This window comes from Gopherus evgoodei, chromosome 2 (genome assembly GCF_007399415.2).
Source record: "Gopherus evgoodei ecotype Sinaloan lineage chromosome 2, rGopEvg1_v1.p, whole genome shotgun sequence".
Lineage (NCBI taxonomy): Eukaryota > Metazoa > Chordata > Testudines > Testudinidae > Gopherus > Gopherus evgoodei.
In genome coordinates, this window is record NC_044323.1 from 259946351 (window position 1) to 259972324 (window position 25974).

Genomic DNA, 25974 nt, shown 5'->3' on the forward strand with positions numbered 1-25974 from the left:
CTGTGCAATAAGGAGTTAAAGCTGCTGTAAGTCTGCTTATTGTTAAGACACTTACATGTAAGTAGCAGCAACTGGATTTAACAATAAAGTAGGTTGAGATTCGAACGGCACCAAAGACTTTTTTCTTCTCTGTCTCGTTAACAGGCTCAAATTTTAAATATAGATCCACTTGCTTTATAATATTACAAATCAAATCTTATATGAAGGATTTTTCCCTTGAACGCTTGCTGCTATTACTGGCTGGGTTTGGCACATGTCATCAATGCTGCTTGAGCTAGACCACAGGTTCACAGGGAAATCCAAGCAAATTGTATCACTTGATCTGAGAAGATCGTACCATAATCATACTGTATACCCCTCTAAACACACACCACTCCTTCCTCTGCTCATGGTTTTGAAGCAGTGGAGAAGCATCATAGGGACAAAGAGGAAGCACTGTTCTAGATTCACGAATTTACATTTTAAAACCTTTGTCAGAAGAGTTTATAGGAACATATTTACATGCAGTGTTACCTCATCCGGGTTCAAGATTAAAACATTGCAAAGTGAGGCACAGATGCAAATTAAGAAATAATTAACTTAACTAAAGCACAGTAAAACATTTATTGCAGCCATTTAAAACAAGTCACCCATCCAGTTTTATCCAATGGTCACAACATGTGTCAAACAAGCTCTTTATAGTATATCCCTTTAAGAAGCTGCATGAATTTCTAAGAGGACCTTCTTACAGGGTGCAATGCAAAAAGATATTTACACTATAGGTTATAACCTACATATTGTATTGCTAAATTACAATCTATTCAAGTGTAAATTTATAACTTCACACAAAGTAGGAAGCCAGAAAACAAATCCTAGTAGACTTCAGAAGAAATACATAAAACTTCCCAAGCAGTGAGATGGGGGAGGGGAAAAAGTCAAGATGCTCTCTGAAGAGAGATTAGAAATCTGCATCCAGAGTGAAAACATTGTCCGTTGTTTCTGCCATAACTGCAAAGCGCTGATACTCTGAAACCCGCTTCTCAAAGAAATTTGTTTTTCCTTCCAGTGAAATATTCTCCATGAAATCAAAAGGGTTTTCTGCTTGAAAGACCTGAAAGTAAATTTTATTAAATTGGAGTTCCTGAAATGACAACATGATGCTCCTCTGAATTCCCAAATGAATAATCACAAAATGATGTTACTTACCTGTAACTGTGGGTTCTTCGAGATGTGTGATCCCCATGTGTATTCCACACATGTGTACGCATGTGCTCCGTGTGCCTGAAACTGGAGATCTGTAGCAAGTAGTGTCCGTTGGTCCATGCATGCACAGTTGCTCTCCTTGTGCTTCAAACCCAGGGCAGAAAGGGTGGCATGGACAGACACCTTTCCAGTTCCCTCTCTTACCACGAATTAGATAACATCCAAAGCAGAGGGGAAGGAGAGCGGGTAGTGGAATGCAGATAGGGACCACACATCTCAAAGAACCTCCAGTTAAAGGTAAGTAACTTCCATTTCTTCTTCAAGTGCGGGTCCCTATATATATTCCACACAAGTGACTGGTAAGCACTATTCAAACAGGAGGAAAGTGTGAGGATGCAGATGGTACGGATATCTGTAACACTACTATGCTCACAGCTGCATCTGCCATGGAAGTCTGGCCTAGAGCAAAATGCTTTGTAAAGTTGTGGCTAGATCCCCAGGCAGCCAATTTACAAAATGTCCAGCACTGATACAGCTCAAAGAGATACCACTGAGATTGCTTGTGCTCTCGTAAAGTAGGCCCTCATACCTGTCTGGGTGAGTTACATGTTCCAACTGATGAGACAGAATAATGCATCCAGAGATCCACTTAATGAGTCACTGGGTCAATAACATTTGTCTTTGTGAGCACTCTGTTACGGCGACAAATATTCTTGGTGTTTTCCCATTCAGTTTCATTCTTTGCAGATAAAAGACCGAGGGCTATTTGACATTCAGGGAGTGCAGTCTCTCTCTCTCTCTCTCTCTTTTTTTTTTTTGGCTGAAAACATGAGATTTTGGGAATAATACTGGTAAGCTGGTTCATGTGAAACTCTGAAATTGAGAGACTCTCTCTGTGATATAAGGTAGGTCAGACATGAGTGCGCCCCGTTCATTCACCCATCTGGCTGACTCGATGGCAAATAAGGCAGCAACCTTCATGGAAAGGCATAACGTGGAACATATGACCATCATTTTGAAGGTAAGAGCTGAGAGTACCAAGCTGACATTCCATGTAGTGTGGGTACTGTCACTGGAGGGAAGGTCCTAATGAGTCCTTTGAGGAAACAAATTGTGGCAGGATGAGTAAAGATAGTGTGGCTTTTCACTGGATGAGGAAGGCACTGACTGCCGCCAGGTGGACTTTCAGCTAGCCAATGGAAAAAACCTGACATTTTGAGGGACTGGAGACATTCTAAAAGGGCAGTGATACCTGCCAATTCTGGTGAACGCTGTTTCCATTGTGACTAGATAGAGAAATGCCTCCATTTAGCTAGAGCATTTTCTAGTGGAGATTTTTCTGGTGTGACTAAGAATAGTTCAGATGGCCTCTGAATATGAATGTTTCAAGTATGATGATGATCCAAATACCAGGCCATGAGATGAAGAGGGTCTGGGTTGCAAGCTCTGATCCTGCCCTTCTCCTGATCCAAAAAAGATCGTATATAGATAGGAGGATGGGATGACATTCATAGGAGGTCCAGAAGCAAAAATGTCTGGGCTAATTAGATACGATGAGGATAACCTTGGCCCTGTTGTGACGAATTTTCTATAGAACCTGAGGTAGTGGGGGATGGGAGGAAAAACGTACCTTAGATGGTCAGTCGAGGATAACAGAAGGGCATCACCCTTGGAGTCTCAGCCTAATGCTGCTTTGCAACTGTAAAGACTGAATTTCTTGTTTGTCTGGGAGACGAACAGGTCCCAAGACAGTGTTTCCCACTGGGTGAAGATTTCAGTCAAGACAGAACTGTGTATTTCTCACTCATGGTCTGCAGAGAAGTGCCTGCTGAGATTTTCTGCCAGTCTTCTGCACACCTGGTAAGTATGTCACCAACAGCAAGATACTTTTCTTGATGCACCAGTCTCAAATTCACTGCCTCTATACACAGAGGAAGAGATCTCACTCCAGCCTGTTTGTTTACACAAAAGACAGTCAATCATGTTGTCTCACATTAGCTGGATATGATGGAACCATATGAGGGGGAGGAATGCATTACAGGCAAGGAGAACTGCCCTCCTCTCCAGTACATTTATATGCATTCTGGTCTCACATGGGAACTATGTGCATTGTGCAGTGTGACTGTTCATATGGGCTCCCCATCTTATGAGGGATGCCTCTATGATTATGGCTGCGTCCAGTATGAGTGGGAGAAAGGGGATGCCTGCTCACATCTGGTCCGGTTTCGTCCACCATACAAGAAAGGCTCTGACTTTTACAGTATTGTTATCCTGGTATTCATGTTGCCCTTGCCTGGTGAATAAACAGACCAAAACCAGGCCTCTGGGCAACAGAGATGGAGTCTGACGAATGATGTTAAATACACTCATGCAGCTTAGTAAGGAAAGACACACTCCTCAATGTAGTGTAAGGTCTGAAGGTGACTGCTCATGGCCTCAAATCTGTTTAAAAGGAGATAGGCTTTACTGAGGACGAGTCTAAGGTCAGTCCTATGAAATTTACAGTGTTTGTGGGAGTGGAATTTTCTTTATTTATACAGATCTCCAATGATGTCAGAAATAGAGTAAGGACAGGGTTGCCAGCTGAGCTTCCTGACTTGTTCAGCATGTTAGCAGCCAGTCATGCAGATATGGGAAGATGGCATAGCTGTTGCGCCTCATCTGGGCCACCACCGAGAAGACTTTTGTAAAGACCTTGGGTGTGGTTACCAGCCCATATGGGAGTACTCTAAACTTGTAGCACTCTTGTCCTACCATGAATCTTAGAAAGCTTCTGTGGTACCAGTGAATATCCACATTAAAGTAAATATCTTTCATGTCAAGGGCTGCAAACTATGTGTTTTTCTCCAGAGAGAGAATTATTGATGTCAGTAGTGCCACGTGAATTTTGATTTGTGAATAAAGACACTTAATTGGCATAGATCAAGAATTGGTCTTTATCCTCCATATTTCTTGGGAACTATGAAATACGGGGAGCAGACCCTCTTCCCTCAATGTTGGGATGGCACCAGTTCTATTGTGCTTCTCTGAAGGACAAAGTTCACCTCCTGACGAAGGAGCTTCTTATGAGAGTGGTCCCTGAGAAGATGATTTATGATAGGGAGGTGAGACAAACTATATTGCATAACTGGCATGGATGATCTCTAATACCCACTTGTCTGTTATTGCCCTCCAGTTGTGTTTGAAGTGGGTAGCAGCCATTAAATGTCTGCGGGGCAGTACAGTATGGCATCAATATCAGCATGTGATTCTCAGTGAAATTCATGGATAATGGGTGAGGGTAGACAGTGGTTGCAGAGTCAGAGGAAGTTGTATACCTGGATCTTTGAACCCTCTGTCATTTGCGAGGTGATTTGTGAGGGCACTGGTGATAAAGTGCCAGGGTGGGGGGAGGTTTGAGGCTGCAGGTTTGCTTGTGATGCTCTCTCTTCAGGGCCAGGGCATAAATCTCCAGGAAGCAGAGAGTTGTTCTAGAGTCCTTAAGAGAGCATAGTGTAGCCAGAAGGCTAACCTTACTGAAGAGGAGATTATACTCAAAAGGCAAATCCTCAGTGGTATTCTTGACCTCTGTGGAGAACTAAGAAGAGCAAAACCATGATTCATGCCTCATGACTGGCTGGGGTGATGGGTCTAGAAAAGTGGTCCCCAAACTTTTCAGGGTCATGCCTCCCCTACCTCTGTCTGTGCCCCAACCCCAGGGCCAGCAGCAGTTCTGTCCAGGCTCATCACCCTTGGGGAGAAAGATCCCCTAGAGCACTGGATTTATCTGATGAAAAGGTGGGCTCTGTTCTACCTGTGGTGCCAGAGGCACCAATGGAAGAATTCTCTAACTTGTGGATGCAGTGGGGGACGATCCTCTGTTCCTCAAGGTGTTTTTTCCTGACACTGAAATGTCTCTAAAAAGGACCAGGCCCAACAGCAGAGGAGATTGTGAACAGAGCTGAGCAAAAATATGTTCCAGAGAGGTAAAGGTTTCAGTTCTTCCTGGAATTCAAGGAGTCCCTCAAGTGGGGACCGATGGGTCTGGGGCCGGGCCTCCAATGCTCTTGAACTCAAGAGTGTGCCGGAATCACTGACTCCCAGGAGTACAGTGTAAAGTTCCCAGACAGGGCCAATCTGTCCTGTGGGAAGGAGTTGGAACCAGAACTGTTATATCCTTCTTCCTTTGCATCTTTCCTTCTTGGACAGGTTTGTGCAGACCTAATCCCTAAGGACCAGTGAATGAGGACTTACCTGCCTTAGACCAACACGGGAAGGGATCCTTTTTCATAGATGCAAATCTGGAGAGAGATCTCTCCTTATGCGTATACTTATGTTCCCTACTCTTACGAGAAGTTTATTAGGCTTAATTGTTTCGATCCCTAGTCCAGAGCTTGTACTCAGAAGGGGCACGACTCGCAACAAAGCCACTATACTGAGATTCTCCCCAGTCTGCATCCAACTGGGGTCTTACGGCCAGCTCCATGAGATGCATCCACAGATGGAGCTCTCGTCCCTTACAGGTTTGAAAAGAGAAACTGCGGCCGATGCCGCACTTGGCGGTGAGCCTCCCCAAGTCAGTAAAGGAAGCGCTAGTGTTCATTGATAAAGCAGAAGGAACCAGGGCGGGAAATACAGTTCTTAAACTCTGAGACTCTTGGCACAGTCCTTTTCCATGGGAAGAAGTTCTGGAGAACTAAACAAACTGTACTAGCTACAAAAATACTAACACACTTAAACACTAGGCCTAAACTTACTAAAAACTATTTACAATACATAATCACAGATATTGTAAGCAAAGGAAAATCAACATGGACACAAAGAATTCAAACCAGACAGTGGTAAGAAGGAATTAGAGAGGCATTGGTCTGTGCCACCCTTTATGCCCTCAGTTTGACGCATGAGGAGAGCAACTGCAAGTGTGAGGACCGACAGACGCTACTTACTACAAATATCCTGTCTCAGGAGCTGGAAGCACGTGTGCCCTTGTGTGGAATTCACATAGGGATCAGCACTCGAAGCAGCAACACCCACTTACTGGTAACTTCCCTTGGTAAAAATAAAGCAGGAATTCTCCAGCTTCTCATAGGTAATATCTCGACTGGTTTTCCCCTCCTCAACCCACCAACCCTGGCAACCAGCACTCAGCAAGGGAGCATGAAATATCTCAGAAAACAAGATATTAGAACAGACATGGCTCTCACTCCACTAAAGCAGTGCAATATAAACGTTTACTTTTCACACCCTGAGAGCGCCACTCTACCCTATATATTGATTAATGTTTTTTTACTTGGGGTTTGTACCAGTGAATGCATCCAGCACAAAAATCTCTACGCAACTCTTAACTTATTTTCAGAGGTTCACTTCTTTCTATTAATTAAATGGTTTATCCTCAAGAAGTTCCCCTGTCAGCATTATTAATAGATCTGTTTTCTTCAAGGTAACAGTATTTTTCAAAGGTCTCTTGCTTCCATCTAAGCAAATTCAGCATTATATTGATCACCCAAGAGATGGGCATGCTAATCTGTTAACCTTGTGCAATGAATATAAATGACTCTACTTCATTATAGCCTCCTAGAATCAGAACACCTGAATGCAACACACACTTCCAATTTAAATCCAAGTAATAATTACAGGGCAACCCTGGCCAGAGAAACAATGGTTTCATCTGCTCCAAATAATGAAATCTGTATATTGACATTGTTCTCTGTGTGAGATACCGCAGAATGCATAAGTACAGCATAAGTGCAATACCCACACCTGTGGTAAATTAGTGCAGCACACAAATAACTTTGCTTGGCCATTTTAACAGGCCAATATTTTTTGGAGGTGTCATCTCTCAACTTTCTTACCTTAGAGAACCCAAGTTCTGTCAGTAACCGGTCTGCCACAAATTCAATGTACCGTTTCATCAAAGTGCAATTCATTCCAATCAGCCCTACTGGTAAAGCCTCTGTTAAAAACTCCTGGAGTAAAACACAATAGTGACATTTAAAGAAGGGATAGTGCAACTTAAGGGGAACAAACAGTATCTACTTGGTGGTTGTATACTGTTTGTGATGTTTCTATGAAATCAGACTCAGAGGTTGTTTACAACTTAAATAACTTGCATCATAAGAAACACAGCAAATGTCTCCTGTTTTGATCAGCTCTTTGCAACTTTCTATACTTAATATTTATTTTGTGAAAGAGTCAGTGAGAATTTTCACTGGTGTTTTTACTATGTGACAGATCCAATTCTCACTAATAATCAATGGAAGTTTTGCCATTTAATTCAATTGGAGACGGATCAGATCCTATGTGTAGCAACAAAAAAAATCTTACCTGTAGGTAAATGTGTCTGAACATGAAAGAGAAAACCCACCTGTGCTGGCTTTAGCTTTTACTAATCACTTGGCTAGTACCGTCAAAAATCATTTCTGCCCTCTATTCTCTGTGACAAGCAAGAGTACCAAGAGATTGATTGTAGGTGGTGTGTTGGAATTTTAGAGTGGTTCACATGTGTGGACAAGTCATTTATTAGGCATTCCAGAAATTCTACTACAGCATCACCTTCTTTACACATGAAAATACTTTTGCGCCATCAGTGACACTGTACCAATCAGTCTTGTCTGCTCACCTGCTCAATTTCAACTGCATTAACAATGATCTCCTTGACTCTCTCTTCTGAAGGCTTCTTCACTAAATAATGAAATATTAGGCAAGCAAAGTCACAGTGCAGACCCTGAAATACAAAGAATTAAAGAAGTTTAGTTTCTCCTGCCCCTCATGATTTGCTATTTAAAGCCTTGTACTGATAATTGCCTCTCTGAGAGGAATAAGCTTCCTAACTTCCTGCTTCATAGCAATCAGGGTGGATAAAAATCAATTTTATTTAAATTGGATTTTTTTGATAAAATGCTTCTTGAGGAAAAAACCTATCTAAATATAGTTTTAATTAAGATACATTATAGCTCATCATGGAATAGGGATTATAAATTCTAATTCTATACTATGAGACAATATAGTCATGTAATATTTAAGAAAAGGTTTGTAAATGAGTTCCAATAGTTCATGGAATAGGGACTCAATCTTATGGAGTTCCAAGGGCTTTTGTATATATTATTTAGGTTAATCTTTCTATCTACCCAATGGGACTCAGTGCTCAGTCTAGAAGATACCATCAGAGATGCTTAGTTGTGTAGTTCTCAAACTGTGGATTTGTATCTCCAGAAATAACATGCTTATTAAACAGCAAAAATATTTTTAAATACATAAATAAATAATATATATAAGTGAGAAATAACAGACCTCAACCCTATTGTCCCCCTGCAAATTCATGTACACAGAGTTAATCCCTTACCTCTCTCTAAAAGTGGAAAGTTTCAAAAAGTTCAATGGATAGAAGATAGCTGGGAGCAGAATAGATCTGGCCAAGGATAAGAAGTCTGGAGATAAATGTGAGAAGGGAAGGACTGGCAGTAGAAACAAAAGTGAAACTGTTTGAGCAACATATTCCAGAAGTCTTGAGGTCTTTCTGAGTGTAGCCTTCATTGATTTGAGATCTACCATACCATTCTCTTACTAGAAGGGAAAACCTATAATGGCAGAAGGCAGTAAAAGAGACCCAGTTTGGGAATAGTTTAATGATGTTCCGCTACCTGTGAGTAAGACAGGCATGCATGCAAGGCCTGGTTGGCCCAAATGAAACATCATGAGAAGTGTTCCTTCTCAGGAGGAAGCTGCGTTGATAATGATGAAAGGGACATGTCTGAATATGCAGGATCTTCAGGTTAGTAAACTTTTTTATTTCATACTTCTTTCTCAAGGACTGCCTGTCTTCCTTCTGGACTATTCTTGAATTCTCATGTTTGAGCAAAAAAATATAGCTGTTACTCTATGGTACTATCATTTTAAATGCATTTAAAAATGCAATGTGTACCTTCTAAAAATGAAACCTACATCTATCTCTGAGTTGTGACAAATATGTATTAAGGTTATACCAACAAGAATGCACTTTTATCTAGAAATCCATGATTAAATCAAGTCTTCCTGACTAGTGCTTTAAATTTGTCTATCTATCTATCTATATCAGTCTTTTGTCTGGTGAAAAAAATTTCCCTGGAACCTAACGTCCCGCCCCCCCCCCCATTTACATTAATTCTTATGGGGAAACTGGAATCACTTAATATCATTTCGCTTAAAGTCGAATTTTTCAGGAACAGAACTACAACGTTAAGCAAGGAGTTACTGTATTAAGATTTTTAAGTCCTCTCATGTGCCCTCCGAGCTCTTGCAGAAAGGAGGAGGTTAATTTAACAAAACAAGTTCCATTACTGGGATCAAAACTAAAACTGAAAAATACTTTTTCAGTCAACATGCAGTTAGTGTGTAGGTCTCGCTGCCACAAGATTTCATCAAGGACATTAAGAATAAAAATAAAGGAGGACTGGATAGAATAACCATGCGTTAGGTGGTACCCACAATCTATCTAACCAGGTTCATCAGAATACAATTTAAATTTTCTTTTCTTTACAGGACTTTATATTGCTGTTTTATCATTTTAGTTTTGTGCTGAGCCTCTCTCAATACAGATGCCTTGTGAATTTTGTACTTTTATTGCAATAACTATCTATGTAGTTACAATTATGTCATTGGAAACTGAACTGGAAAATGGTGGGGTTTTTTCATGCTGGATGACATACCACGAAAGGGCAGCTGGACTTATTGTATTTAGCATCCTACATCACATTAACCTGAAAGTGAGTTTTATAGAAAACTTCTGCTGAAAACCACACACGATTGCATGAAAAAGGTTACAATGACTTCTAGGAATAGAAAATGAAACTGGATCTTATCAGTGGACATGAAGTAGAATTTATTTTCCAAAGCATTAAAGTTGCCTCAAGCCTGAACCATACATTGCTTTATTTATAATATAGCTTCCTTCTAAATTAGAGTAAATAAGAGCTACTGGCTATTTTCCCTTGTGATGGAATCCTTTACCATTTTAAGCCAATGCCAGTAGATTCAACCATTGCTATGTTTATCTTGCAAATTAATCTGTCCTTCAGGTTCTACAGTGTTCCAGATTTTAAAAACTTGATGTATGTTTTCTAACAGAACCTTAACTGTGCAGGGCGCCGCCCACTAGGAGCCGTCACTACAAGATGGGGTGAAGAGGAAGTAGGAGGATACATGTTACTACAGTGATTGGTATATTCAATACCAGAAAGATACTGGAAGGTGCAGCCTTACAAATACATTACAAGCCACCACACTTTTTAATTTCTTAAGAAATAGTTTAAGTTAAAAAGCATTCCCCACCAACAGCATCAGTAAGACAGAACAGCAGTTGTTCCACTACACAAGATATATTTACTGTACGTTACTAGAGGAACAAGAAGGGGAACAAAGTCAGCTACTTCAGTAGAAATACCTCCCACACTGGACCAAGCACTGCAGAAGGCCCTGTGCAAGTACTGTGTTCTGTACCTGGAGAGAGCTACAGAAGAGGACAAGGCAACCTGTACCATCCATCACCTGAGTGCTGTGGTAGAAGCCAGTGCAAAGCCAACTGCATTCATATACACCGGGGTCAGCAACTTTTCAGAAGTGGAATGCCAAGTCTTCATTTATTCACTCTAATTTAAGGTTTCGCATGCCAGTAATAAATTTTAACTTTTTTAGAAGGTCTCTTTCTATAAGTCTATAATATATAAACTAAACTATTATTGTATGCAAAGTAAATAAGGTTTTAAAATGTTTAAGAAACTTCATTTAAAATTAAATTAAAATGCAGAGCCCTCCGGACTGCTGGCCAGGACCAGGGCAGTGTGAGTGCCACTGAAAATCAGCTTGTGTGCCGCCTTCGGCACGCATGCCATAGGTTGCCTACCCCTGATATACACATTAAGACCCTAGGGTGAGCAGGCTGCACCTCCATTGTAAAGCTAGGGGGCACAGGCTGCACTGTAGAATCCCCTGTATGTGGCTACCCCAGCTGGCAGCGCAGTCCAGGACATGTGCACACCTGCTGCTCTCTGCTGGCTATTTGACTTCTGCTGCCTTCAGTGCTGGAAGCTGAGCACTCTGCTGGCTCAAGTCTGCTCTCTCCCATTATTCATCATCACTTCGTTTCTTGTGCCAGGTGTCTCCAGTTCATTCCTTGCTCACACTGTGAATTAGGATTTTTTTTTCATCTTATTTCTTTTCCTTTTAATATGATTTAGGTGAACAGCTTTATTTAGGATGCTGATTATTCTTGCCTAGGAACAAGGTGGTATTTAAGCTGTCCTACATTCACTTAACATCTGCCCAGTGGTAATTTCTTTCTCAACCCTGTTCCTACCCTTTCTCCCTTAAAATGTGTTCTAAAAATAGCCTACTTCCTCACAGGATTTCAGTGCTCCTACAATTCCCAGTAATGTCAAGGTTTGCAGACTCAGGGCGACATGCTGCACTGTGGAAGGGTGCCCACCAGCAGAGAGGGAGGGTCTTACTGGTGCTGCCACCATCCACTGCCTGCGTAACTGCCTCAGCCAACCTATGGCTGAACATGTGAGAGGATACTGTGGGTGTGGCTTAAAGTTAATGGACAGGTCAACCAGTTCCTTACCCCACTCAAGATTCTGCACCTGTCCACGTGACAAGCTCTGGAAGAATCCTACTACGTATGTCAGAGTAGGCTGGGTTTCAGAGAACTGACTCAGGCCTTTGCCCTCTTCCAGCCCATCAGCAGTAATGTGTCAAAACAGCTCCATCTTGCCAGCAGCTCTTTCTCACTGCCCTGCTGGATTTCCCCTTTCTTCACTGGTGTTTGCGCTCCCCCAGCTTCTGCATCCACTTACCTGCTTTCTCCCTTTTCCCCAGTGAAACTCCACCTCTTTAGCATCTGACGCAATTCTCCCTTTCCTTTCCCATACCTGCTGACAGAGGTGGATGAAGTATTGCCCTTATTGGCATGGCTATGAGGCTCTGCTCAAAGTGTGTGTGGGCAGCAGCTCTAGAGGGAGAGGGGAACACGCAGAAAAAATTGTGCCTCTTCCTCTGGCCTGGGGATTCACTCAGAGCCCAGCCACCCACTACTCTCAGCTAGAGGAACATTCTACCCCCAAATAAATGTAACGTTCCACATATTACCTCATCTCGGCTAATGAGCTCGTTGGAGAATGTCAGTCCAGGCATCAGACCCCTCTTCTTCAGCCAAAATATAGCAGCAAAAGAACCTGAGAAGAAGATCCCTTCCACTGCGGCAAAGGCAACCACTCTCTCCCCTGTTTAATAAAATACACTGGAAATTAAGATTCAGAAAAATCAAATTTGCTTCTACTTTGTCAGGTGTGCAACTTACATTAGACACATTGATATTGAACTGCACTAAATCATCATCCATTTCAGTGCCATATTTTATATTTCATCACATAGGATCCCACAGCATGCATGTACATGCACACATCATCATTTACCCACCAGTGAAATGCAGCCACATTTGGGGTGAAATAGGACAGCTATTAAAAGTGTTCAACACACAACAGTTTAGACCAGGAAGAGAGGAAAAATAGCACATCCAATTGAAAGTAAAAGGAGCGTTTTGGAAGGAAGAATTTAATTGCCCAAACTGAAATCTGGTCAGGATATCAGGCTTAATCTGGCCAGGACATCAAGCCCAATACCCCCATTCCTCTTAGCAGAAGGTGATTGTGACTAGTTGACAAGATTGGGAGATGCAGACTTCCTGTGTGAGCCTAACTTGTCTGGGTCTCAGGTTTCTACATAAACGGAAAAGTAGTCTCCTACCTGATAGAGGCAAGACAGGATGCAATTCATTAAGATTTGTAAAGTACTCTGCTTTCTACAGTTTCTTCCACCTAGGATGTTGGAGCATTATTATTCTGACTCTTGCAAAAATAGCTGAAAATCTTTAATGACCACAAGTGATCTGAATCTGTTTTATGCCAAAGGCTACGTCTAGACTACCCACCGTATCGGCAGGTTAAAATAGATTGCTCGGGGATCGATGTATCGCGTCTAGATGAGACGCGATATATCGATCCCCGAGCGCACTTATATCAATTCTCCACCAACCCCAACAGAGTTGCTGAATCGACAGGGGGAGCCGCGGACATCGATCCCGCGCGGTGAGGATGGGTGAGTAATCCGATCTTAGATATTCGACTTCAGCTACGTTATTCACGTAGCTGAAGTTGCGTATCTAAGATCGATTTCCCCCCCGTAGTGTAGACCAGCCCTTAGCCTACTGACAGCACCTCCCACTGCCAAGTAGCCACTGACTCCACAAAGATTATTGATGTTAACTGCAGAGAAAAGTGCCACCTACTGAATCCCCAGCATCACTTCCTCTAACATTAGGAGTGCTTCTTGGAGATCTGTCATCCACGTAATGACTACCCTCAGCCTGTTCAGCCTCTGAGATTTAACAAATTCACAGCCCAAGGAGTTATAGCTGTGCATGTAAACTCATACACCGAGAGGCTTAAAGGCATTTACCCAGAAAAAAATCTACAAAAGTGCCGGAGATGTAGGGGAATCTCAAGAGCAAATACAGCAATACTTAATGATCTGTTATGTTCAAAATTCACCAGAACACTTTAATCTTAAAAAGGCCTAATCAGAGCTGAATTAATGGTGAAATCCTATAAGGCACTGTACTTTGACATCCACATTATCAGCAGATGTATTCACAATTAGAGTTGTTACAACTAACACTAAAGGAATTCATAATCACTGGGCTGAGATTTTTGAAGTCTAACACAGAAAAATTCTTAATACATAAATTGAATGCAGAAATTTTGTTTTCCTTGTCTAACCTTTTAAAGGTGCTCACTTATAAATGCTCCATGTTAGGAAATACATTTGCATTTGGTACAATGGAAGTGCAAATATTCCTTTTCTATTACTTAATGCTTATGACGGCCAACCAGGCTAAGCTCTTCAGCAGCCATTCATCTGAAATGGTTCCGCTGCCTTTTTAGCGCATAGGTTTAGTTTGCTGTGCAAGAAGAGTTATTCTTTTAACTAGTCAATTCCTTTCAACGGTTTTCTCTTTCCAACAGTGAAGCGAAGTAACCAGAAAGACAAACAATGGAAGTGACTTGGGGAGGTCCACCAAGGTCCCTGCAAGGGGAATGCAGAGCAGGGTGATTATGGACTTCTGCGAGGAAAGCTCACGATAAGGACAACCTGCACAATTCTAGTAATCAAGCTGCCTTGCAAACCAATCAGTAGAGCGTATAGGGGGTAAAAGGCACAGCAGAGGTGGAATATTTTTCGTAATGGAGCCATCACCCTGCAGCGAGCAATGGGGGAACGACTAAAGGAAGAGGGTCTACGACGAGTCTTGAATACCCCTTTAATCACAATAATGTATTTTTAACCATTCTGTGCATAAGCTAGATGGCATGATGACTTAACTTGTTTTCCACATAGGATAGACCCAAACTTTCCTCCTCACATTCCCTTCCAGCCAAAAATATACACCACAATATTCCTCACGGCATTGCTTTCCTAAGATTTAATCATAAAAGTCTTAGCAAGTTCTCTGGAAAGTGTCCCAGGGCATGGCTCTTTCACTGGAAATCAAATAGCAGCTTGTCTAAATAAGTAAAATAATCTGTGTTTCTGCACTACTAAGATCAGTAAAGTCAGTGTAGAAACCTCAGTTGAGGAGGGGCCAACTAGACCATACTCTGTCATGCATAAGAAACTAGAGCTGCGTCCTCAGTCTGGGTTTACCAATTATTCTCTTGTGAGACCTATTAAGTCATCTAGCCCCATCGCCCACCACTGTGAAATTCCTTGCACTACCTCTTCTAGTGCTTCAGCCAGCCTTGTTTTAAGTAAGTCCCAATTATGGAGCTTCCTCTACTTAAAGCAAGCAGTCAGGATACTGAGTCCTACAGCGTCCCTGCCAGACTGCCAAGGAGACAGAAAGCACTTACCATTAGCCTAGGTACTAGTGGCCTTCGTGAAGGGTGTGTACTGGAGTTAGAAAGGTACATGCCACAATACATCAATATCAGGGAATGGAATCTGTACCTGCACCTCAACATCAGAGCTATTGTGGTGCAGGCTAGTGAAACTGTGATCTCTATGGCCTGGCTCTATTAAGTTTAGACTAGAAATTAGAAGGTATCTAAACATCTGAAGAATGAGGTTTTGGAACATCTTCCCAAGAGGAGCAGTGGGGGCAGACAATCCCACTAGATTCAAGATAGAGATGTAAATAACGTGTAAAAACAGTAACCGTCTAACCGTCCCTGTGCCCGGGGTCCCTCCCAGCTGCCGGGACAGACCCCAGGGATGGAGCCGACAACCCGGAGGGACCCTGGGTGTGCCAGGATGCCAGGCGGCAGCCAGGATGCCGAGTACGCAGGGATACCAGGTATGCACGGATGCCAGGCGCCAGCAGAGTCCCGGGCACATGGGGCGGCAGCCGGGAGGGACCCCAGGTGGAGTTTAATCATTAACAGAAACCGATCAGCATCAAGCTTTATAGGTTAACTGGTTAAACTCTTACATCTCTAATTCAAGATGATAAATTTATGAACAGGATTATATAATAGAGTTGTCTGTGCTAGCAGGGGAGGGGACTCTATGATCCAGGAGATCCCTTCCAGTTCTATGTCCCCAAATTTACTCCTGCTGCCTCCCACTGTTGCTGCCATCTCTTCTTCACTCCACCTTGGGCCAACCCTTACGTGGCCTCTCTTCCTCACACTGTGCGCCCCAGTGCCTTCACGTCTCACCACCAAAGCCCTGCTTCTATAGAAATGCATATTGTATTTTAAAAGCATCCTGATGATGTATATGGATAAATATCCAGGTCTCCAAAGATGCAAGGTCTGCGCATTAAACTCTGGCACCTTTACCTCCTGTGCCACGCACAGATCATTTTAAGAAAAGGATATTTATTTTTCTACTCCAGTGAATGGAATGCAGGTGCCATCTGCTGGTTTATTTAGGGGAAGGTCATATGGAGAAAAGCATTAAAAGACAAACAGCATTATTACTGTAGTTCACACAGAAGAAATATACTTGACAACTCTAAAAACATACCAGACAACCCTAAAAAATAAGTGTCCATAAAGCTAACGATTAAATGCAATACCTGATATTAAAACCCATTTAGCAAAATTTCTTGCTGAATGTCTGCTGGCTGGCTCTTGCATACTGAAATATGTAACAAAGTTCTTAATATGCTCATTGGAAATCTCTAATCAGGAGTGTCTATTTCTGAATGCGCCTAAAAAAAAAATAATGCAGTTGGGCTAATGGGTTCTTTTCACCCCCTAGTAATCACTTTGTATGCAGAAGAGACAACAGGGTCCTGCTTATTTTGGAATAAGCATACTGAGCAGTCAGCGCTGGTGAAACATCTACGCAACAAACATCTGGCAAGGTGTCTGGTAAAAAGTGAAAAAAATGCATAGAAAATACAAGTTGCCAGAGCCACTAAAAGGAAAATAAGGTATAAATAACTATGTTATATCTGGCCAAGGCAACTCTACCAGCAGATTGCAGTAAAGAAAATGATTCCCCCTATAACTGACATTTGGAACTTGACTAACAGCTCTCAATAGTCTCACTGAAATATTTTCAGCAAAGCCACCAATAATTGTCTGAATTTTACCAAGAAAATTTTACTTGGGATGATCCCTCTGCCCCCCGAAATACACAACATAACCTGCACCTCACTTCTTCCCACCCAAAACAAGAGTGTCTACACTAGTGAATCAAACAACTTCTTGCAGTAAGATGATTTCATTTTTAGTGGGAGGCAGGGGTGCTTGGACATGCTCACACACCTAGAGTATATCTGAATCCATGTTAAAGTCATAATTGCCTTTTTATCCCTTATTCACAATGCAAGAACCCCCCAGAACTTTTACACCTATGATCCCCACTGGGCCTCGACATTGGCACACATCATTAGCTCAGGATTAAGATCTACACACTGCTCTGAATTTTTCTTTTTTAGACATCACAGTTAGACTTGAAACTCAAGATACACATAACCCTTAAACTTTGGAGAAATTCTGCTCTGGAAGGTTGCAGCTCAGATCCAGAAAGTTACCCTTTGTTTATCTGAGCCATATATAATGGAATCACCTAATTAAAAAGCTACATACCAAAAGTTGAGTCTCTGTCTGCTATCCACTTCAGGGCCCAATCTGCTTTCTTCTTGACACAAGGCATTGTTTCAATTGCATTAAATAAAAATTCTCTATAGAATGAAACAAAGGTAATATTACAAACACTTACAACTTATTGTATTATATTAGTACCTAGAGACCCCGGCTGAGATTGGGACCCCACTGTACTAGACATTATACAAACACGGAGTAAGAGACAGTCCTTGCCCCAAAATGTTTACAGTCTAACAGACAAAAGCCACAAGGGCAAACAGACAGAGAGAGAGAGAAAAAGTGACTTTCCAAGCTCACACAGCAGGTATGTGGCAGAGCCAACAGAACCGAACCCAGGTTTCTCAACTACCAAATCAGTAGCCTATCCACTAGAGTATGGTGCATCTCACACTATAAGCCAGATAGTGGCCAGTTCCTGCTCAGGGAGACTCCCCCTCCCGGCTCCCCGTGCAGACCCCACACAGGAGCTGGGCACAACTTCAGCCCCTGTGGAATACAACTCCCGATTCTGGCTAGCACAGCTAACTGTGCTAAGTACCCCCAAAGGTTGTAGGGACATAAGTTTACAAGATGACATAGCAGCCATCTCCCCACCACCCATGTACCTTGGAGTTCCAGGAGATACTGAGCTTCCCCAGTGCAAGATGCTGCTCTGGAAATGCAGCTCTGCATAACCCTCAGTATAGCACCATGGTATCTGCACACATCTGTAGCCACAGACTAACTTTTTGCTATTTTTATTACTGTTAATATTTAAACTAGACTCTCTTGTTAACATATTAGCAACAAACAAGTTGTATGCAAGTAAAGTGATATAGCATTTATTACCAAACCCAGATCAGTAAATAGCATTAAATTCCTAGAATGATCCATAACTGAACTGTTTCAATCTATCAATTACATTGCACTGTACAAATATTAACTAACCCTCACAACACTCCTATGTAGTAGGTATTATTATTACTTCATTTTATAGATGAGGAATACAGAGCAGGAAGCGTTAAGTGATTTTCCTAAGGCCACCCAGCGAGTCAGTATGGAAAAGGCGGCAGGTGATATTGGCATGTGCTGCATGACTATCCCTCTAGACTGCATAGCCAATACTGAAGTAATACGTTCAATGGCTTTGTGACAACTTTGAGAATTACCGTTTCTTGGGATTTTTGATGTAAGTGTCTATTAGCAAACTGTACATCTCCGAGTGAACATTCTCAATTAGAATCTGAAATCCATAGAAACAGCGAGCCTCTGGGATTTGCACTTCCTGGCTGAATCGCGCCACCTACCAAGAAAAAAGTGCCAGTTAGGTATTAGCACTACCTGAGAGAATATTTTTCAAGCCCTGAGATGAACAAAAACAACCTCCCTGCCATGGAGAAAGGATGGGAGCAGTTGGATTGAAACATTTCACAAACATGCATGCAAATAGTAGATTGTAGAGTTATTCTTTGAGAGAGAAAGTCAAATAAAGCTGTTGTCTATATAGCTTATAAAACTGCAATTAAGAGATATGCTGTATATGCACTGAAAGTATACAGCAGAATACTGCAACACTGAAAACTTCACATTACACAAATACTCAGGATTTTGGTTTGATATTAAATAAAATGAACCAGTAGTCAGAAAATCTCTAAGTCATAGAGAATGTGTGTGTCTTTCTCTAACCTCACCCCATACTATAATGTATTCCCTAGACGCGTGACCAGAAGTTATACATTCACAAGGTCCAGGATGGGCCATTTTCAGGCCTACACCACTGATGGTTTAAGGTCAGATATCTTGCAGTCCAGTGCGACTACAAATGGCAAATCCATATCATCAGAAAGGGGAGATCCATCACTTCCTTGTAGACCTGGTAGATTCAGAGATATCCCCAACAAGTCACCTTAGTAAACACAGGTCCTTAGAATCGGTTTTACTGAGATAAGGAACACTGGCCAGGACATGGTAGTATCCCCTATATTCTTTTAAAAAGTGCTATGCTAGGGAGCGATAGTATGATTTTAACCAACTCAAAAGAGAAACACTGATGACACCACTGGAGAAGTTCACTCCTATCTTCCATTCCTAAAGAGCCAAAAATGAACACAGTCTACTGGAAGGGAGGACTTAAAGATTGTTTCCAGGAACGGACTGGTTGGAATCCTTCAGACTATACTGGTGTGAGCCTTGTGACGTTTCACTCTATATTCTTTATGAAAATATGCTTATGATAGGAACATGACACAACTGAGATATACTTTATGCAAGATGGGTCTTGTAAGATATCATTGGAAAGGTTATAATTTACTGAATGTGATTATCCAATTTGTATGCCTGTGTCATTTCTGTATCTGAAGTTAGGAATACTGACTATGTATCTGTATTTCAATTACGCTACTTTGAGTGATGCCCACTGCTAACACTTCAGGTACAACAATGGAAAGGCCAGACAGGGCGGATAGCCTATCAGCGACGACAATGGACTGTGAAAAGATTTGGCCTTCCTGTAGACCCTCCATACCGCCACTGATTCATGGACACTGTGATACTACCGAGTCAGGTGGTCTTGTCACCTGACACTAAACATTACCTGGGACTTCTTGTAACTTTCCACTGGAAGGGAAGGGGGGTCAAGTTTGGGAAACAAAGGATTTGCGCCTCATCTAAATCCTATTTAAGGGTGGGGAGGAAGGAAAACAGGACTGCTCCTCTCCATGATCTGTATGCTCAAGAAGAAAAAGACTGCTAAAGCCATCTGAAGGGAAGGCAGGGGGGTGTCCAGACTGAGATGGGGGTCCAGTCTGAAAAGGGATATAACTGGAACTCTGAACCACAGAAACTTTGCAACCTGCCTAAAATAAGATTATAACATTTAGGGTGATAATTTACATTTTGTAACCTGTTTCTTAAGTATATTGAGCTTAGCCTGCCTACTTTGCTTTATTTGGTCAGTAATCTGCTTTATTCTGTCTGTTATCTCTTATATTCACTTAAAATTCACCTTTTGTAGTTAAAAAACTTATTTCTCATTTGTAATATAACTCAGTTTATGTAATTTCTAACTGGTAGGGCAAGAAGTTGTGCATATCTTCCTCCACATTGAGAGAGGCGGCACATTTCATAAAACCTTTGGGTTTGTACCCCTTAAAAAGATGTCTAAGCAAAACTGAGATAATGTGGAAGAGAGAAAACGCAACTAGTAAATATAATCATGTGACTCTTCATTTCAATTTTGACTTAACAATAAAGAGTCTTTGCTAGCCAGATGAATGGCAAACTTGTGAGAAATGAGCTCATTGGAAAGATGCCTTACCAAATTTTCATTTACAATTCCATCGCTGGCTGCAAAAAAAGCAAGGACATGAGAGATGAAGTATTTTTCTTCTGATTTCAGCTTGTTCCAGTGAGGGAAGTCCTTTGATAAATCAACCTTATGGTAAAAAAGAAAGAAAAATACAATATTATTGTCCTTTAATGTTGATAACTCGAAGAAAAATAGAAGAAGCTTAAGCAAATCAGTGATGCTGGAAGTTATTTGAGACCAAACTTGAAAATGTTTAGATAATTTTATTACATTTGTAACTGAATTTAAAAATCAAACAGTGAAAGCAATGAAGTACAGTAATGTACCTGCCACCATAACATAATTTAATTGCTTTGCAGCTTATAAATGACACCTCCCCTTCCCACCGCCTACCCCCACAAATACAGATCTTTGGAAACTCCGAGAATATGCACACCATTTAGAGTCACTAGAATGACCACTAGATGTCTGATACTATAGTGTGTCCGCAAAGATATTTCTAATGGGAGAGTAGAATAATTTACTTTTACATAATGCCCTCCATCAGTCTGTGGAGCACTTTAGGATGAAAGACGCTATAGAAATGGAAAATTACTTTATATATTGAACCATATCACACTGTAAATGAAAAAACCTTCTTGCACTGTAAAGCAGCAGGATTTCAAAACCTCAATGTGTGTCAAAAAACAGAGATCCTTTCCAATGTGTCTTTAAGGATATTTCCAATTAAAGACAGCATTTTGCAACGAGCCTTTAAAATGACAAGGATTTTCTTTATGTGACATCCAATTTCTCTCACAAGGCTACTGTTGGACAATAAGAAAGCATTACATATCTACTCTTCTATAAGACTGTGAATTCTGGCTGGGTAGAAACCACAGCTTCCTTAGCAGGGGTTGTATTTTTCTTTTTAAAATCACGGGAGCAGTTAGTGCCAGATGTGAAAACCAATGAGACACCAAAAACTTTATTCTTACAGTTAGATTCCCAGTCCAGTCAGGCAGGGCACTGGTGCTAAGATGACAGTGTGTGGGAGGAACTGGTAGGACAGTTAAGTCCAAAGCAGACTGCAAAGCATTACAAAGGGGCCTCACAAAACTGGGTGACTGGGCAACAAAATGGCAAGTGAAATTCAAATCTTGATAAATGCAAAATAGAGCATGCTGGAATACATAATCCAACTATACATTATAAAATGATGGGGTCTAAATTAGTTGTTACCACTTAAGAAAGATCCTGGAGTCATTGTGGATAGTCCTCTGAAAACATCCACTCAATGTGCAGTGGCAGTCAAAAAAGCGAACAGAATGTTGGGAATCATTAGGAAATGCACATATTTTCTCTGTAATTTATTCTTTCAAAGTGCTGTTATTTTAGTTTGACTAGTCTATGCATTTCATAATTTTATTTCTCTCTTATGCTGAAATTTAATTCTTTGAGTAGTATGTTCTAAAATGCCTAACCTGTCCTGGATGGAGTAATTATCCCTATGGTAACTTTTTAAAATCATATATTCTATCTACGTTTTTTGTTTCTATAGGTGGCATACATCTGCACATTACCTCAATATTGATGCACATAAAATTCATTCTGCACATGGATGGAAAAAATTAAAAGGAACATTCGCTTTGGCCACTTTTGGAAGACAAGATACTGGGTTAGATGGACCTTTGGTCTGACCTAGTATGGCTGTTCTTATGATATATGAGAGCACATCACCTCTGGTCACTAGTTCAAATACAACCCATGGCCCAAATCTGCATCCTCAGAAGAAAAAGAATAGCTAAAACTACTATTAATTTCAATGGCTGTAAGAATGGTCCAGAAGAAACCAAAAATCATTCCTATTCAAGACTGTCCGCTGGCCTATTTGAAATGAGTCAACACTTTCAGTCCATTTCCCAGCAGTCAGATCTAAATCACAAAGGCCACCAACATAATGGGCACCCTTGTTATAGTTTGATCAAGAGTCAAAAGACTGAACAAACATGGAATCTGGACAATCCTCCCACTCCTTTAGGTAATTCCTCTGACGCAGTAGGCAGAGGAACATAGAGAAGTCTGCACTGCCGCAACCTTCGGTTTGTAATAGATATAAGATATCATTGTCCAGGGCTATCTATCCAAACCTCCAATGAGAATTAAACATGTTAACTTAGAGCTAAGGAGTATCATTAGGTAGGAAGGAGTACTTAGCCAATGCAACTTGGAGTAAACTACATGCATCTTTAACTGCTGTCACTGTTTATAATCATATGCCTGAAAATATAAATAATAGTGCCTTGCACTTCAACAGCACATTTTCATCCACATATCTCGAAGCATTTTACAAGTGAGGAAACTGAAGCACAGAGAGTGTAAGTGTCCCATCAAAGGCCACATGCAGCAAGTCAACTTCAGAGCTTGCAATAAAAGTTAGCTCTCCTGACTCCTGAACTGTGGGCCTTGTCCACTGGACCATAATACTCACTGTGTCCCTAAGACAACTCAATGCACATTGGCAAAGGGTCCACCACACTGCAACGCATATCAGGCCTGACACACTCACTAACCCCATCATAGAGTTATAATACGTATCTAAAAGGTGTCTTGTAAGGTATAATATTTAAACTGATCGTATGTATGGGTTGTGTACAACAAGTTACATATGTGTACTAGAAATACATTCTTAAAATGCGTTTGGATGGCAGTGCACAAACCCTGCCTGCCCTAGGTAAAGAAATGTCCATTTACCTGTCTGACCCGCTTGATTACAGGCAGGGGACACTAAGAGCACATTTACACATAAGGTAAACAAAGCTATCAAGCAAACAACCATGGAGAGAGTTTAATGAGCAGGCCAGGGGACAGACTCTGCATCCCAGAAAGACTTCCTGGCTCTTGAGACAGAGACAATGGACTTCAGGAAATATAAGGGTAACAAAAAGCCATTAATCCATCATGTAAGGGACAAGAGACCAAAGCTCTTGGAATCTGTGAAAGGTGGATCCTTCAGCCATGTGGACTGAAGTCTCTGGAACCTGACAATAGATGAGTAATTGCCTCAGACCAAGATTGTAATCTGTTAAACTTTAGACACTAGAAAGAATGTGATATTTTTGTTTTGTTTGCAATCATACCTGTCTTTTTCTTTTGCTTAGTACCATAGAATCATAGGGTTAGAAGGGACCGCAAGAGTCATGTAGTCTAACCCCTGGCCAATATGCATGATTTGTTGTGTCTCAACCATCCAAGACAGATGGCTATCCAGCCTGCTTTTGAAAACCTCCAGTGAAGAAGCTTCTACAACCTCTTGAGGCAGTCTGTTCCATTGCCCTACTGTTCTTTACACTTAGGAAGTTTTTCCTGAGATTTAATCTAAAACTGTTATGCTGTAGTTTGAACCCATTGCCTGTTGTCCTGCCCTCTGTGGCAAAAGAGAACTTTTCTCCATCCTTTCTGTGGTAACTTTTCAAGTATCTGAAGACCACTCTCATATTCCCCCCTTAATCTCCTCTTTTCCAAACTAAACATACCCATGTCCCTTCAGACTTCACTCGTATGGCTTGCATTCCATTGAACATCCCTTTGATCATCTTTGTTGCTGGCCTCTGGATCCTTTCCAGTTTCTCTACATCCTTTCTATACATTGATGAACAAAATTGGACACAGTACTCCAGCTGAGGCCTACCCAGCACTGAGTAGAGTGGAACTATCACCTTCCATGACTTGCACTCTATGCCTCTGTTAATGCAACCTAAAATTGCATGTGCTTTTTTTTTTGCAAGAGCATCTCATTTCTGACTCATGTTGAGGCTGTGACCCTTCACAACTTCCAGCTCCTTCTCAGCAGCGCTGCTGCCAAGTCAGTTTTCCCCCATTCTGTATTTATGCATTTGTTTTTTCTTCCCCAAGTGTAGCACCTTACATTTGCCTTTGTTGATTTTCATTTTGTTTATAGCCCAGTTCTCCAATTTATCAAGATACTTCTGAATTTTAGCTCTATCCTCCAAAGTATTGGCAACCCCCTCCCGCTCCACCAAACTTTGTCTCATCTGCAGACTTGATCAGTATGCTCTCTCTACTTATATCCAAGTCATTAATAAATATGTTCAACAACACTGGACCCAGAGCAGATCCCTGTGAACTCCACTTGAATCACTTACATCTCTGTTCTTTACTAATAAACTCATTCTTGTTTTATTACAAAACAATATCAGTGGCGTATGTTAAAGTGAAGTGTGAGTCTTCAGATAACCTAACTGGCTGGTGTGTACACTCTCTTTTTGAAGGTAGTGAACTTAATAATTTCTGTGAGCATCACAGTGAGACGTCTCTGGGGTTCACTAACCATTAATTGCATGGGCAGGGTTTAGACCAGCAGAGTCTCAACGACAGACTGGAGTAGCAGGGAGTTGACAATCTAATCTCCAACAAGACTGAGACTTGCTGAGGCAGAGAGATCACATCATAGCTTACAATTCTGAGTGTCCCAAATAGAACATCACACTCACCTCTTCTGCTGTCCAGAAGGAAGCTTGTGCCTTTTTATACATGTTCCATATATCCGGGTATTGGAGTGGGAAGATGACAAATCTACGAGGATTTTTTCTGAGAAGAGGTTCTTCATTTGGTTTAAAGTCATTTTCAATGGCATCTGAAGAGAAACCCTAAAGAAAAAGCAGTGTCATTTCAGTGTTATTACTCCACCACTTACTTCCTTTTTAAACTAATTCAACTGAGGAAAGATGAAAAAAAATTCTTTGAATTAACCCACTGAGATATGCACATGCCTGAACCAAGTAACCACCGGATCTTCTGCTCCAACCCCTGCTCTTCCGTTCGCCATCCCTACTATTGCTTGCCATAGCTTATTGCTTCGTCTTTCTGCCTGGCTCTACCTAGAACAATTTTGAGTGCTGTAAGTTAATAATAACACCAACAGAAGTCTGCCTTGTACTAGTTGCAACAATGTCAGGAAATGTCTGATTCTTCACTGCAAAAAAGTCTCTGTGCAGTATGATAGAGAAACCCAACTTGCATTGTCAAAATTCATGGAGCAAACAACATTGAACTGAACACACATACAGATGCAAGATCATATAACTCACTACCAGTTTGTGTCTAGCACAGTTACTCAGGGCTTGTCCAAGCAGGGATGTTACACCTGAGTAGCTCTGGTTTGCTCCCATTAAAGTCCTTATGTCCACACTTACTGTTTTTAAGTACATTATTTGGCATCTCAGATTGCAGTAATTAATCCTGTTTGGAACAGGAAAAACTTTACATTGAGGTTCCCCTCCCCCCACCACTTTAGAGTTTGTGTGGATGCATTCCTAACTACTCCAATTCTGGCAGTTCTCCCACTGCTACCAGACTGCAATGCTTTATACTTGCATC

The 25974-nt window shown here is 41.3% G+C and overlaps 1 protein-coding gene across 6 annotated transcripts in view; it reads right to left on the reverse strand.

Moving 5' to 3' along the window:
• Positions 1 to 579: 579 nt before the first annotated feature.
• RRM2B (ribonucleotide reductase regulatory TP53 inducible subunit M2B) overlaps positions 580 to 25974 on the reverse strand; it is a 51611-nt gene continuing 26216 nt past the window's right edge. For 5 of the 6 annotated variants that reach the window (XM_030553610.1, XM_030553613.1, XM_030553608.1 and 2 more), the window contains exons 2-9: positions 25089 to 25244; positions 20605 to 20721; positions 18458 to 18591; positions 17292 to 17386; positions 12283 to 12416; positions 7781 to 7885; positions 7014 to 7127; positions 580 to 1090 (exon numbers count right to left, since the gene is read on the reverse strand). In XM_030553610.1, coding sequence (XP_030409470.1) covers positions 938 to 1090; positions 7014 to 7127; positions 7781 to 7885; positions 12283 to 12416; positions 17292 to 17386; positions 18458 to 18591; positions 20605 to 20721; positions 25089 to 25244 — 1008 coding nt within the window. In that variant the 3' untranslated portion in view covers positions 580 to 937. Of the gene's footprint in view, positions 1091 to 7013; positions 7128 to 7780; positions 7886 to 12282; positions 12417 to 17291; positions 17387 to 18457; positions 18592 to 20604; positions 20722 to 25088; positions 25245 to 25367; positions 25973 to 25974 lie in introns of those variants that run through there. The other variant, XM_030553609.1, reaches the window with a different exon arrangement.